This window comes from Tachysurus fulvidraco, chromosome 7 (assembly GCF_022655615.1).
Source record: "Tachysurus fulvidraco isolate hzauxx_2018 chromosome 7, HZAU_PFXX_2.0, whole genome shotgun sequence".
Taxonomy (NCBI): domain Eukaryota; kingdom Metazoa; phylum Chordata; class Actinopteri; order Siluriformes; family Bagridae; genus Tachysurus; species Tachysurus fulvidraco.
This window is the reverse complement of record NC_062524.1, coordinates 14933803-14948802: the sequence shown is the minus strand read 5'-3', so window position 1 is coordinate 14948802 and position 15000 is coordinate 14933803. Positions and strand designations below refer to the sequence as shown.

Sequence of the window (15000 nt, the reverse complement as noted above, 5' to 3'; positions counted from 1 at the left end):
AGAACTTCTTGCCAGAGAGGTACCACAAACCAAGCTCTGCACTTAGTGTGGTGAGTCTGATACTCAATAATAATAATAATAATAATAATAATAATAATAATAATAATAATAATCAGGAACCTCTCAAATCTAGGCTGCGATTACACGATATTCAGGCTGGCAAATTGCATTTACACTTTGGGGTGAGTGAACTCTATCTCATACACACGCACACACACACACACACACACACACACACACACACACACACACATACATTTACATTCCAGTTGAAACGTTCTAGTTCCTGTGAGCTGTCTGGTATAGTGTTATGGCTTAACATGAATTACAGGTGAACATTAGGCCACTCTGACTCTGAGGTTAACTGTGAACCAGGTATATTTCGTGTCACTGCATCATTTCTCTACATCACTACCATGTTTAATCTGTGCTCTTCACCTTGGCAGGTTATCTTATTGTGCACTATGTGCAGTTCATTTTCGCGCTGCTGTTTGCGTACCTGGTTGTGTTACCGATCCAGAAAGTTGGGTTCCTACCCTGGTTCTCCAGCCTGGTCACCTTACTGTGAGATTCCTTTCACTCAGACAAACATATTTAAGAATCATTGATACCAAGAGCACTTTATAAACTGCTGACTGTGTCTCCTGATTGTGGAACTGTAACGTTTCTGCTGGTTCAGTTCTTCTTCTGGATATTGGTCTGGATTTCTAGACACCTTCTCTGTGTGTTAGACATCCATGTTACTGTGGAATGTTGGTAGTGAAACACAGTCCCATGACAATAGACATGTTTGTCGGTTTCAGGCTGACGATCTTCATCGTGGTCTCTCTGGTGGTGGTGCAGGTTGTGATGGTTCAGATCTTCTTCCTGCAGGACAAGTTATCACCTAACGATAAAGATAAACCCTTAGCACTCAACAACAGGTAACACAGCCGCAGTGTGTGACTCCTTTATTTATACATCTAAAATAACACTAAGTTTAATGCTGTGGAAAAAAGTTCTTGCTTATATCATAGTCTATTGCCCTTCTGTGGAACGTCATGGTACAGTATGTGTCAGAATGATTCGGAAGGTCAAAGCATCGTGTGCCTTCTACAGTGAAGAACCTCATCCTGAAGCCTGTGTTGTAGTTTAGTGCTGAATTCACCTGCATGATGATGGTGTGGTGTTAAGCCACATGCTTCCCAGCTTCCTGTCTGATATGGTGGATCCTTATCTCTCTTTTTTATTTTTGCAGGAGAGCCTTTAACAGTTTCAACTATTTCTTCTTCTTTTATAACGTAATCATGGGGCTGAGCAACTGCATCCTCAGGCTGATAAACAGCTGCATCGTGGGTACTTGGCTTGTTCCACGCATTGACCGGACCATCATGCAGAGGGGCTACGAGGTCATGGATCCAGGTACAATTAAAAAAGCTCTTCTAGCTATATGTAGCAGGTAGCAAAGCATCTCTACACTCAGAACAATTAAACCTCTCATGGATTCTGGAATGGTTGTAAAATTAATTATAATGATACTAGCATCAAGAGTATATTTTACTTTTATAACCTTGATTCACAGCCATTGGCTTGTTTATGTATTCATCCTCAGGTTATGCTACATGGGTGGGGATGATAATAGCAGATCATCATCACAGTAATCCAGTTCTGCTGTGTTTCTGCCACCTGCTGCTCAAACACACACTGCAGAGACAGAGGGCTGTGAACACGCACGCTCAGTCTGACACTGCAGGTCAGAGAACTAATACCTGCGGCATCAGCCAATAAGAACACACTGCTCTATAAATCTGCTATAGTACTGCTTGAAATCCTGTTTGTTTAATAAATGTATTTTTTTTATGTAGAATTCCCAGGAGTCAGCAGGGTCCGCACTCGCTGGCTTCTCCTCTATACCATGCTCAGAAACCCAAAACTCATTCTGTTGAGGAAGAGACACCATAGCAACAATCCTAATAGCAACCAAGATCCGCTCACCATCGCCCGGGTGATAACAATGTCATCACAGCTCGAGATAAAACAACGTATCCAACAGCATAATGACGATAATGCTACAGTCTGATAATGACAAACTTCTAGAGTGTCTTCTCTAAAAGGGAGAAGGCACTAGATCTCTGATGGTGACGCCTGAAGAGGAGTTTACTGTGTCTACAAAACCGTGATGTGACGATGCACATACAAGCTGCTTTACAAACAGGAGACACTAGAATTGTAGCCTGTTTGATAGTTAGCTAGGGATTAAGATTGTACGAAAGCTTTAATGTTAAACTTGATTCATTTACTACACACTCTGTGTGACTGGCTCAGTGCATTGTGGGTAATCCTCACAATCCTTTACGCAATGTTCATTAATATGACATTTTAACATCAAACTCCACATGAGAATTATGGAATTACTGATTTCCTGAAATCGTTATTCAAAGGTAAAGACACATGTTGTGGAAGAGGTTAAAGCTCTGAGAGCACTTTTTTAGGGCAACTTAAATATTATGAACTTAGCATAGCTTAGCATGGTTTGTTTTATATAGACAATGTAAAGACATGGAACATCTGGAACATCAGGATTTACTCTCATTTGTTGTTAACATATTAATATAAGACAGAATTTATGCTTTTTATACTTAACATAAACAGCTAACCAAAACAACGATTTCTACTCACTTTATCACTGTTGTTTCTTTTCTAACTAAAATAAATGGCTTTTTATGTGTTTGACTGAAACTGAAAATTACTTCATTGTGTGTTTGTTTTATTGAATGTAAACAATCTTATATACAAATATACCAATAACAAAGCATAAAGTACATATAAAATACACTTAATTATATAATTAATCCATTAACCCAGTACTTTCTTATAAACTGCTATTTTAACCTTGATACAATCTGCAGTTTTATCAAACTACCAATGAATCGCAAGAGTCGTTTGTTCTTGTCAACCGACTCGCGCGGTCGATTCGCTTAAATGAGTCGACCTATTAAAACAAGGTGCTGATTCATTGGCGTTCACTTATTAATAATATACTGAGCGCGTGGAGTCGAACAAATTAGCAAACTTCAGGTGAGTTGTAAAACTCTTAAATAGTTTATTTATATTTATTAAAGTCGATATTCTGCCTGTGAAGTGTTTTAATGACAATATTGTCGATGTGTGACCCAAACTGGATCATTTTATGTGCATTATTTAGTTAATTTTGTTGATGTTATTCGGTTAGTAACCCGCTAATCTACTGAGGAGAAACCACTTAGCATCATCTGCTAACTAACGGATTAAACTATTAAACATGTCAAACAAAAAAAATCTATATTATTCTGAACAAGTTAATAAAGTTACTTTGTCAGGATTATTTTTAATGTTTTAACGGAAAAAATTAAAATGTAAATAAATTATAGATAATATTTATTTATTAAATGTTTAATCTGATATTTACGGTTATTTTATTTTTATATCCTAAAATGTATTTTGATGTTGAGTTTTTTAAATAAATATATATATATATATATATATATATATATATATATATATATATATATATATATATATATATATTAGTATTTTTGTATTCACATGAACTAATTTTTGTATTTCCCAAATACTATATTATTTTTTTTAATGTAATAAATATTCCAGGGAAATTAAACTAAGATGTTCAATAGATATAGTATATATGTGTTATGAGTATGTTTTGTAAAAAATATTATATACTTTGTTTACTGTTCTATTGTTAATGATGATGATGATGGGGTGTGTGTGTTGCAGGATGTGTGACGTGGAGGTCATAAAGAAGATGCTGCGTGCTGTGCTGCAGAGCAGTAAGAGCGGCGTGGCGTTGTCACGTGTCCAGGCCGATTACTGTTCTCTGACTGGAGACTTTATCCCGCTGGCGCAGCTCGGCTACAGGAACCTCATGCAGTTCCTCAGGAGTGTTCCTGATGTGGTGCGGCTCCAACAATCCCACACTGGAGAGGTAACCTGGACATGCAGCATACTGTACACTGTTATGGAATTTAGGAATGGAATGTTATGGTTATGGAATGTACAGGAGTCAGTACATTACCAGGAAAGATCCTACTGTTGCCCAATTGTGTGATCAGGATCAGTTATTCATTAGGTGACTGGTTTGGTCTGGGATGCACCATTTTATAAGGGATCATGTCCCAGTAAATTCCCATTTTAAAATGAATGATGCAATATCTAAAGCTGTGTGTGTGACTGTTTAGGTGATATGCTTTGCGGGGGTGTGTAAAGAAACGGAACACATCGCTCAGCTGGTTGCTCGGCAGAGGGAATCCAAGAAAAACTCTGGTCGTTCTCAGCTGCTGAACTGTCACATGAGGCCGAAGACTTTGTCTCTGTTTATACGCAGTGGTAACACACACATGCATGCTTGTATCACCGCTCTTGTACACAGATCTGGGTATGATAGTTTAGTAAAATAACAGTAAATTAAATTTGTCGGTATGTTGTGTAACGTTTGTGGTTGTGATTTTTAAAGCTCATCCTCGCTCGTCCCTGAGGCAGCCTGGTCATATGACCACACAAAGCACCTGCTCACAGACTACAGGCTCACACTTCAGCCCACGCGATGACCAGCGACAGGTGTATAGCACCAAACCAGGCTCTGCCCACCAGGGAAAGGTGTCCACAAGGTGAGTAACTCGTCACCATTAGAGAGAGAGGGAGGGAAAACTAAAACACTGCAGCATTGTAGGTACACCTGAGTACTGTAGCCAACACCGAACCATCAGGAAATTCAGGTCCTAATAAAAGTTCACCTAGAACTCCATTATTAGACTCCATTAGGAAAAAAAAATCTTCTTATACTCACTCTGCTCATCTTTCTGTTGTACCTAGGCCAGTGATCCAAAAGGCTGTGGCCACTCGGCCATCCAGCAAGAACCAAAACACAGGTTAAGTGTGAAGTCACACACAACACACTGTTTCTTCTGAAAAGAACAATGAAAACGTTTATGCTGCTACTGGGAGTAATTAAAGTTGTTTTTTGGTAGTATTTGTTTGCATTTCTTATTGTATTTGTTCATTTTGTCTGTGTGTCCTGCAGAGGGAGATGTGGAGCTGTTCCAGAGACGTGTAAAGCAACTCTTACAGAAATACAGCAGCGGTGTGTGGCTCTCCAAACTGCCTCAGCTGTACAGTGCCATGTTCAATCAGGAGCTTCCCTCATACACACTCTCACTACTGGAGAGCTGGACACACGTCTGCACCGTGAGAACACGCGTTTAATTTTATTTTTTAATCTTAAACAAATGTCCATTTGAGGAAATCGTCCTCTAAACCCGATTATTAAACAGGAAGGAGAGAATAAAAATGGATGTGTAGCATCACTGTGCACTTAGGATGTAGTTTTGTACACAAAAACATTGTCATATTAGCACCTCATACATATGATAGTCACAGTACAATACAGTGTGTTTGTTTTCCAGGTGGAGAAGCCAGGTGGTGGTAAAGTCGCAGGGTATCTGGTTTACCCCACCAAAGACCCATCTTCAAAACCCTCCACCCCTCCACACACTCCTCCATCTGCCCTGCAAAAATCTTTCCAGATCCCTAGTACCAGCCCACAGTCCCCAACATCTCTGACTCTGAAGTCCCAGAGGCCATTCACCCCCGAGTCCATGGGTCGCTCCCTGCCCTCCCCTCCAGACACACCCCCTGCCCCTCTGTCTCAGGATGTGAAAGATAAAGTGCGGGAGCTGCTGATAAAATACAGCCATGGCCTGTGGGCTCATGCTCTGCCCCGCCTCTTTCAGGAAGTATACAGGTGAGGACCTAGACACCTGAAAATGCTGCATCTTTACCTTTTTTCTGTTCTGATTCTCACATTGTTGTTTTTTTTTTTTTTTTTTTTCTTTTAGGTGTAAGTTCCCACAGTCACTGCTAGATGATCTCTCTCCTCTGGCCGATACGTGCACAATCGAATACCCCATGCCACAGAATCGTAACAAAGCCATTTTATACACCCTGCCCACTGTAATTGTGCCCTCAAAGCCCCGCCCACAGCCCAAATCATGCATAATTGCCTGCTGTGGCAACCCGGAGGTGCCTCAGCTGTCCCTGCCCAAGGAGGAGTTTCCGTCTGTGCTGGTGATGGAGGTCAAGAACACCAACAACGTTATATGCAGGTACCGTGATGCACATTAAAAAAAAAAACATTGAAATCTGAATAGCTTCTGCGTTCACCACATGTTCTGTCTCTGTTTCTCTCAGGTATGTGGGAAAGGAATATTCTCAGGCTCTGGAGAAGATGGAGGAGGACATGTTGGAGTTTTACCACAACACAGGGGCAGGGCTTAGCTTCACCTGTCCTTCAGTTGGTCAGCTGGTTGCAGTTGTCTTGGATGAGGAGACTGTGCTCCGAGCTCAGGTGCAGCAGATCAAAGAGAATGATGTGAAGGTAAGAAGGTGTGTGTCTGTGGGTGGCCTTTGTTAATAGTTGAATAAATCTTTTTCTTCCTTTGTTAGGAAATGGAAAGATAAAGCCTAATTGTTTCCGTGTGTGTGTGTGTGTGCAGGTGTACTTCATGGATCATGGTTTCTCGGAGGTGGTTAACAGTGAGATGCTGCTGCAGCTCCCTGAACAATTTCTCACACTGCCGTTCCAGACTACCAGCTGCCAGCTCGCAGGTAACACACACCCCTTACACACCTTTACCTTTAACGTGTGTGCTAGTGGATATTACAGTTTTAATGTGTGTGTGTGTGTGAGGTCTGGAGCTCTTTAGTGAGGATGTGGAGGTGCTGAAGACACTGAAGTTTTTAGCATGTGGCAGAACACTGTTGGGCGAGCTGGTGGATCGTGAGACTCCGCCCCTCATGGTGTTGTACGACACGTCTGACGAGAAGGACGTTAACATAAACGCTACATGCCTTAGAGCTCTGCAGGACAAAACCATGCAGAATCCACTGCAGGTCACAGAATGAGATTTGATTTCCTTTATATTTAGCGTGGTGATCCATTAACAGTGCTAAAGATAACATCAGTATGTTAACTGTAGATTTACTTCTTCTCATGTAGGTGAACAGCTCGTACTCGAATGTGTGTGTGACGAATGTGGGGTCTGACGGCAGTGTGTTCTGCCAGCTTCCATCACGAGGCCTCTCCAAGCTCCAAGGACTCATGGACAAGATCGATTCATACTTCCTGTCTCAGGTTCTCTCTGTTTGGGTCATGCTTGGTTTAAATGTGGAGGCCATTATCACTTAGTGTTGCTAACTTTTTTTAACGTATGATGTGCTCATGAGACCAGGTTTCATGGGAGCTGCTGGTGTCTGAGCCGTTTTGTGGTAAAGTGTGTGTGGCACGACACACGGGGAAATGGGCTCGAGTAGAAGTGAGTACAAAAAAAGTTTTTATTGTCTCTGATTGTGTGTGAGTGGAGTGAAGATGAATGTGACATGATCAAAAGAACAAAACCAGAGCTCTTTGTTCTGGTTGGAAACAAAGGGCTTTTTGGAACAATTCAACAAACAGATTTTTGGACTTCAGCAAACAAACTACTCTGATCTGAAATTCTTGGCCTTGTGGATTGCATGATTTCTGAGCTTGACTCTGTGATTGAACCGATGACACCGAGTGTGTATGAATCTCTCTCAGATTACTAACCTGCATGGCAGTCGTGTTCTGGATGTGGAGTTTGTGGATTTGGGATTTCCTGCTTCTGTGGAACTCAGTGAACTGAGAGAGATTCCAGCAGTGTTCATCAGAGAACTCCTCACCATACCGACACAGGTACACACACACACACGTGTGCCACACCACTGCAGATAGTCACTGTACCAAATCACTATTAATAAATTCTCTTATTGTGTGTGGGTGTGTGTGTGTCTGTGTGGGTGTGTGTCTGTGTGGGTGTGTGTCTGTGTGGGTGTGTGTCTGTGTGGGTGTGTGTCTGTGTGGGTGTGTGTGTGTGTCTGTGTGTGGGTGTGTGGGTGGGTCTGTGTGGGTGTGTGGGTGGGTGTGAGTGTCGGTCTGTGTGTGTGGGTGGGTGTGTGTGTCGGTCTGTGTGTGTGGGTGGGTGTGTGTGTCGGTCTGTGTGTGTGTGTCGGTCTGTGTGTGTGTGTCGGTCTGTGTGTGTCGGTCTGTGTGTGTCGGTCTGTGTGTGTCGGTCTGTGTGTGTCGGTCTGTGTGTGTCGGTCTGTGTGTGTCGGTCTGTGTGTGTCGGTCTGTGTGGGTCTGTGTGTGTGGGTCTGTGTGGGTCTGTGTGTGGGTCTGTGTGTGTGTGTGTGTGGGTCTGTGTGTGTGTGTGTGGGTCTGTGTGTGTGTGTGTGGGTCTGTGTGTGTGTGTGTGGGTCTGTGTGTGTGTGTGTGGGTCTGTGTGTGTGTGTGTGGGTCTGTGTGTGTGTGTGTGGGTCTGTGTGTGTGTGTGGGTCTGTGTGTGTGTGTGGGTCTGTGTGTGTGTGTGTGGGTCTGTGTGTGTGTGTGTGTGTGTGGGTCTGTGTGGGTCTGGGTCTGTGTGTGTGTGTGGGTCTGGGTCTGTGTGGGTCTGTGTGTGTGTGTGTGGGTCTGTGTGTGTGTGTGTGTGGGTCTGTGTGTGTGTGTGTGTGTGGGTCTGTGTGTGTGTGTGTGTGTGTGTGTGTGTGTGTGTGTGGGTCTGTGTGTGTGTGTGTGTGGGTCTGTGTGTGTGTGTGTGGGTCTGTGTGTGTGTGGGTCTGTGTGTGTGTGTGGGTCGGTCGGTCGGTGTGTGTGTGTGGGTCGGTCGGTCGGTGTGTGTGTGTGGGTCGGTCGGTCGGTGTGTGGGTGTGGATGTGTGTGTCGGTCTGTGGGTGTGGGTGTGTGGGTCGGTCGGTCGGTCTGTGGGTGTGGGTGTGTGTGTCGGTCTGTGGGTGTGGGTGTGTGTGTCGGTCTGTGGGTGTGTCGGTCTGGGTGTGGGTGTGTCGGTCTGTGGGTGTGTCGGTCTGGGTGTGTCGGTCTGTGTGTGTGTGTCGGTCTGTGTGTGTGTGTGGGTCTGTGTGTCGGTCTGTGTGTGTGTGTGGGTCTGTGTGTGTCGGTCTGTGTGTGTGGGTGTGTGTCGGTGTGTGTGTGGGTGTGTGTGTGTCGGTCTGTGTGGGTGTGTCTGTCTGTGTTGGTGTGTGTGGGTGTGTCGGTCTGTGTTGGTGGGTGTGTGTGTGGGTGTGTGTGTGGGTGTGTCGGTGTGGGTGTGTCGGTCTGTGTTGGTGTGTGTGGGTGTGTCGGTCTGTGTTGGTGTGTGTGGGTGTGTCGGTGTGTGTGGGTGTGTCGGTCTGTGTGTGTCGGTGTGTGTGGGTGTGTCGGTGTGTGTGGGTGTGTCGGTGTGTGTGGGTGTGTCGGTGTGTGTGGGTGTGTCGGTGTGTGTGGGTGTGTCGGTGTGTGTGGGTGTGTCGGTCTGTGTTGGTGTGTGTGGGTGTGTCGGTCTGTGTTGGTGTGTGTGGGTGTGTCGGTCTGTGTGTGTGGGTGTGTGGGTCTGTGTCGGTGTGTGTGGGTGTGTTGGTGTGTGTGGGTGTGTCGGTCTGTGTTGGTGTGTGTGGGTGTGTCGGTCTGTGTTGGTGTGTGTGGGTGTGTCGGTCTGTGTGTGTGGGTGTGTCGGTCTGTGTTGGTGTGTGTGGGTGTGTCGGTCTGTGTGTGTCGGTGTGTGTCGGGGTGTCGGTGGGTGTGTCGGTGTGTGTGGGTGTCGGTCTGTGTGGGTGTGTGGGTGTCGGTCTGTGTGGGTGTGTGGGTGTCGGTCTGTGTGGGTGTGTGGGTGTCGGTCTGTGTGGGTGTCGGTCTGTGTGGGTGTCGGTCTGTGTGGGTGTCGGTCTGTGTGGGTGTCGGTCTGTGTGGGTGTCGGTCTGTGGGTGTGGGTGGGTGTCGGTCGGTGGGTGTCGGTCTGTGTGGGTGTGTGTCGGTCTGTCTGTTTGGGTGTGTGTCGGTCTGTCTGTTTGGGTGTGTGTCGGTCTGTCTGTTTGGGTGTGTGTGTGTGTGTCGGTCTGTCTGTTTGGGTGTGTGTGTGTGTGTCGGTCTGTCTGTTTGGGTGTGTGTGTGTGTGTCGGTCTGTCTGTTTGGGTGTGTGTGTGTGTGTGTCGGTCTGTCTGTTTGGGTGTGTGTGTGTGTGTGTCGGTCTGTCTGTTTGGGTGTGTGTGTGTGTGTGTGTGTGTGTGTCGGTCTGTCTGTTTGGGTGTGTGTGTGTGTGTCGGTCTGTGTGGGTGTGTGTGTGTCGGTCTGTCTGTTTGGGTGTGTGTGTGTGTGTCGGTCTGTGTGGGTGTGTGTGTGTGTGTGTGTGTCGGTCTGTTTGGGTGTGTGTGTGTGTGTCGGTCTGTGTGGGTGTGTGTGTGTCGGTCTGTCTGTGTGGGTGTGTGTGTGTGTCGGTCTGTGTGGGGGTGGGTGTGTGTGTGTCGGTCTGTGGGGGTGGGTGTGTGTGTGTCGGTCTGTGGGGGTGGGTGGGTGTGTGTGTGGCTGGCTGTCTCCATGTGTGGGTGTCTGTGGCTGGCTGTGTGTGTGTGTGTGTGTGTGTGTGTTTTTGTAGGCTTTTAAGTGCCGTTTAGCTGAAGTGAACAGAAATGAAGAAGTCTGGCCTCCTGATGTTGTGCTGTGGCTCAGAGAGACACTGATTAACGCCCCTGAGTGCACAATGAAGGTCTGTAACGGTCTTTTTTTGGGTCGGGGGACGTAAGCACGTTGTTGATCATCACATTGTTCTGACTTGAACATTTATTAAAACTTGGCCTGTCTGATTTATTTAATTTTTGTGTGTGTGTAGATATCTCATCTGGACTCAGCAGGTCAGGTCCATGTTTACCTGTTCCTTGGCCCTGAAGCTCATGATCCTACCTCCAGCATTAATCTGCAGCTCCAGTTATCCTCTAACTCTGTTTGCCACCCCATCGCCACCACGGCCCTGCCCCAGTCAGGTGGCTCCTCTCAGAGTTCTGCCTCTCCTGTCATGCCTCCAGCACTGGAGCTGCCTGAGGAGGGGCAGACTTTAGACGTGTTTGTGTCAGTGGCCTGTCACCCAGGTCACTTTGTGCTACAACCATGGAAGGAGCTGTACAAGCTGGTTGTGCTGATGGGGGAGATGATCCTCTACTATAACAGACAGGAGGCCACGCCCATCACTGTTCAGAAGAACAATATCTATGCTGCCAAGATCGACAGCAAGTGAGTAAGATCCTGGGAGGAGAAAGGGGAGCATGATGGAGTGCTGTGTGTTAGACATGTTGTTGTTATTATTAAATGTTAATATTGGGCATGAAGACAGCTCCATGTGCACAGTGAAGCTCAGTAAGCGAGGCTTCCATCTATTTTAACTTATGCATCTTAGGAGTTCTTTTTGTTTTTTTGAATATGCTGATGTGAGCGTTTAAAACCTTAGGATTTCGTTTTGCTTCCAGATTTCTTACTTAGGTTTCCTTCATTCTTTTCTTCTTATATCAACTTGTCTTATTCTTTCAATTACACTTCTCTCTTTCTCTCTCTCACACTGTCTCTCTCTCTCTCTCCTTCTCTCTGTGTCTGTGTCTGTCCCTCTCCCTCCCGCTCTGTAGTTGGCACCGTGTCTTGGTGAAGGGCGTGTTATCAAACTCTCTGGTCTCCGTGTATGAACTCGATTATGGAAAGCATGAGGTCGTGTACAAATCAGAGCTCCGCCCCCTCATTAATGAATTCAGGCAGTTGCCCTTCCAGGGAATCCCTGCCCAGCTTGCAGGTACACACACACACACTGTTCTCTACTCATCATTCTAATCTTGAGTGAGGCTGAGCTGATTCTATCTTGTGCTGTATCAGGAGTGCCACATGGCAGCTGGAGCGAGGAAGCTGCCATCGTTTTCCGCAACCACGTGGAGCGACAGCCGCTGGTGGCACTGGTCCACTCTGTCCATCATGGGGTGCAGCCATGGGAAAGGAAACTGTCTGTGTACCTGGTGGATACATCTCAGGACAGCGACGTCTGGATCCACAACATCATGGCTGAGTTCACTGACAAAACCAACAGTGAGCAGTAAGGCTGCTCTCAAGCCCAGAGACTCCCATAGTCCAGAACTTATACACAAGTGCAAGCTGTTTGTCGTTAATTTTTTGTTGATATGCTGGTGATTTTCTTTGTGTTCCATTTGTGTGATGAAACTTTACCTTCTGAAAAGTACACAGTAATGTACACTGAAATGTATTAAACCTTTTTTCACTTGCTGGTGTTATATTTTGTGGGGTGTGTGTGTTTATTATTATAGTGGTAAATATCTGAATTTGTAAAGATTTGTTCAAATGTTTTATTAAAAAGAAAAAGTGTCATTATTGTGCTCATTTTTCCCACCAAGCCTTTTTCATGAGGGTTTTTAAAGTAATGAGACTTTCCCAGTTAGTTATTTTTCTCTCCTTTTGTATAGCAGTGATTCTTTTTTTATTTCCCCGATATTTTATTTTACTTTTATTTAATAATCTTCCACCTTTTATAATTATATTCAGCTCTGTGTTTTAGTTGTAATACTGATATAATTATGACCATAATAATGTTTATCTAATTATTTTAAACGTAACTATCCCTACTGTTGGGTCACGTGACGACGGTTGACTGACACGTGGGCGTCTCCGGAGTGTCTCGCGTGGACACACCGCGGTCATTACACAGCAGTGAGACGAGAAGAGAGGACCCGAGCTCCAGTCCCCGGTCACCGGCTTGCACTGTCACTTTTGTCTGCTGTTAGTCTGTACGGTTTGTGGCGGGAGCTCGTGTGTCTTTGCGCTGCTGCTCGGTGTTGGTGCACGAACCGCCTTTGCGCGCGCTCTACCGGGTGGGTCTGCTAAAGGAGCCCATATCTGGGCAAAGTATTCAACAGGGCTATATATAGATAACACCGGAGAGCGGGACTGTGCGGTGAGAACACACACACATTTTATTTATTTATATATATATATATATATATATATATATATATATATATATATATATATATATATATATATATACACAAAGTTCAGCATTTTTGTTTGTTATAAATTTCTTTCATTATAATTTTCACACTGTTTATTTCATGAACTGTTGTGTAGTGTAGAAAGTGTGTGATCCTGTACAGAGGTGGAGGTATCAACATCACAGGCTCCTCAAAGTTCCTTCACAATTAACATCACAATTATATCAATGCCCTGGTTTCTATAGTAACAGCTCATTCACAGATTAAGGTGTGTGGAATCGTTCATCTGTCAGGAGAAGTGTGTGTGTGTGTGTGTGTGTGTGTGTGTGTGTGTGTGTGTGTGTGTGTGTGTGTGTTTGATGTGGAGAAGAAGTCTCCAGTGTCAGCACTGTGGACGAGTCAGGGCTGAAGCTGGCACTTGAAGTTCTTGACATCTTCAGCACAGAGGAGTTTACACTTGTTTGTGTGACGAGACAGAAGAGATCTGAGCACTGATGAAGGCAGTTGTTCTTGTGTAGATGTGTTACTGAGGTAAACATTGTGTGTCGATGTGTGTGTTTCAGTTAGCAGCTTGCTCCATGTTAAAGATTACATGATTTGCTAGCAGCTTTAGCTTTGTAGCTCACATGTAAAACATAAATATTAAGAAATCTTGGGATACTGAACACGGCTCATCTGATGGACTGTGTTCTGAAGGGACGTGATGATTGTGTCGTTGTGTGTATTGTTCATATAGAGCTTTAAGGTCTAAGTGTTCCTCAGTTCTCTATAAGACCTTCTGAACTCGGAGTCTAAATATATCGCCTGAGACAGTGAGACTTCTGCCACCTGTCGCTCTCGCCTTCCCTAATGGAGCGCGCGCGTGTGTCTTTCCATTAGACTTTTCCAGGCTGTTGTAAAGGCCTCTCTCACGAAGGACAAACTGGAGACACAAAGCCTTTGTATCCAATGACATTTGAAACAAAGCTCCCTTTATCTCTTATATCAGTCTAAAGCTGCATTCTGATTGTATAAAATTACTGAAGGCAACTTTATTTTTAATAAATGTATGAATTTATTTTGCAGAACATCACATTTTAGTCTTTTACAAAGTTTAGCACATGACTACAGTCGTCTCCACTAATCCCACTATAACTAATCAGATAAGAGACTCCGCCCCCAGTGTCATGTTAACCAATCAGACCACAGTCCCCGCCCCCACATACTGCTGCTCTTAAACTCATATAATCTCCATTTCTTCTGTGCAGGTCCTGAGGGTTGAGGAGAACATTTCTGTTCTCATCCTGGTACCAGCCTCCTCCTTCCTGTTCTCCACCTGTCCTCCAGCTGTCCTTCATACGTCCGCCACTCATCCTCACCATGTCGTACCGTAAGGAGATGGAGAAATACCGGGACGTGGATGAGGACGAGCTCCTGCAGAAGCTCAGTGAGGAAGAGCTCAGGAGACTCGAGGATGAACTCGAAGAGCTCGACCCTGACGTAAGAACTGATCATCATTTACACCATTTAATAACAACATTTATCACCATGGAAACATGGAAATATCGTGACTGTACGTGTCCCTGAGCCAGAGACGGACAGATGGGGATGAAGATAAGTCTGGAGATCTGTGTGGTGCTTCTCAGAATTGAACCTGTTAAACAACATTATGAAACTGAGTTCAAGTTAATGCCCCTCCGACCCCCACCCCAGGTCCAATAATGACCTGTAGAATTAATATTCACAATATCATGTGCTGTGCTGTGATTGGTTGGGGATTAGTGTGCTGTGATTGGTGACATATCACTGTCAGTAAATTTTATTCACCTGCTTCTCTGTGACTGGTTTAAAGATAAACAACTGGAACATAAGATAAGGACGTGCTTGAAGTTCAGTGTGTTCTGCAACCCATCCAGCATCACATACTGAACACACACACACACACACACACACACACACACACACACACACACACACACACACACACACACACACAGTGAGTAATCAGCTCCAGCTGTAGATGTGGTTATTAATAGCTGAGTTCAGATGAAGTGTGTATGTGAGTGCACTCACAAGTGGTTCTTCTGGTGGTTCCTCTGGATGATCTGGCCCCTAAATCAGCCTCCTCATTATCACACTGAGTTTACACACAAAGTGTTTATT

The 15000-nt window shown here is 44.8% G+C and overlaps 3 protein-coding genes across 5 annotated transcripts in view; all 3 read left to right on the top strand.

Annotated features, from left to right (window-relative positions):
• The window catches only part of stra6l (STRA6-like), an 8478-nt gene extending 5750 nt beyond the window's left edge, over positions 1–2728 (top strand). The window contains exons 12-18 of the mRNA XM_047816842.1: positions 1–50; positions 134–182; positions 447–564; positions 804–923; positions 1238–1401; positions 1592–1732; positions 1845–2728. The exon at positions 1–50 is cut by the window's left edge and continues 32 nt beyond it. Coding sequence (XP_047672798.1) covers positions 1–50; positions 134–182; positions 447–564; positions 804–923; positions 1238–1401; positions 1592–1732; positions 1845–2059 — 857 coding nt within the window. The 3' untranslated portion in view covers positions 2060–2728. The remainder of the gene's footprint in view (positions 51–133; positions 183–446; positions 565–803; positions 924–1237; positions 1402–1591; positions 1733–1844) is intronic.
• Positions 2729–2902: 174 nt separating this feature from the next.
• Positions 2903–12238, top strand: tdrd7a (tudor domain containing 7 a). The gene is made up of 18 exons (XM_027134670.2): positions 2903–3057; positions 3757–3964; positions 4218–4365; positions 4493–4646; positions 4852–4907; positions 5060–5223; positions 5442–5779; positions 5874–6140; positions 6226–6412; positions 6531–6642; positions 6725–6927; positions 7034–7168; positions 7266–7349; positions 7613–7747; positions 10476–10586; positions 10710–11107; positions 11494–11654; positions 11735–12238. The coding sequence occupies exons 2-18, from the start codon at positions 3758–3760 to the stop codon at positions 11950–11952; spliced, it is 3078 nt and encodes a 1025-aa protein (XP_026990471.1). The 5' UTR covers positions 2903–3057; position 3757; the 3' UTR covers positions 11953–12238.
• Positions 12239–12522: 284 nt separating this feature from the next.
• The window catches only part of tmod1 (tropomodulin 1), an 11817-nt gene continuing 9339 nt past the window's right edge, over positions 12523–15000 (top strand). For 2 of the 3 annotated variants that reach the window (XM_027134668.2, XM_027134666.2), the window contains exons 1-2: positions 12523–12821; positions 14106–14337. In XM_027134668.2, the coding sequence (XP_026990469.1) occupies positions 14218–14337 (120 nt within the window). In that variant the 5' untranslated portion in view covers positions 12523–12821; positions 14106–14217. Of the gene's footprint in view, positions 12822–13228; positions 13390–14105; positions 14338–15000 lie in introns of those variants that run through there. The other variant, XM_027134667.2, reaches the window with a different exon arrangement.

Coding starts and splice junctions, on each gene's coding strand:
- tdrd7a (XM_027134670.2), top strand. CDS start 3,758: ATGTGTGACGTGGAGGTCATAAAGAAGATGCTGCGTGCTGTGCTGCAG. Junction 5,780..5,873: donor CTCTTTCAGGAAGTATACAG/GTGAGGACCTAG, acceptor TTTTTCTTTTAG/GTGTAAGTTCCCACAGTCAC. Junction 6,643..6,724: donor TACCAGCTGCCAGCTCGCAG/GTAACACACACC, acceptor TGTGTGTGTGAG/GTCTGGAGCTCTTTAGTGAG.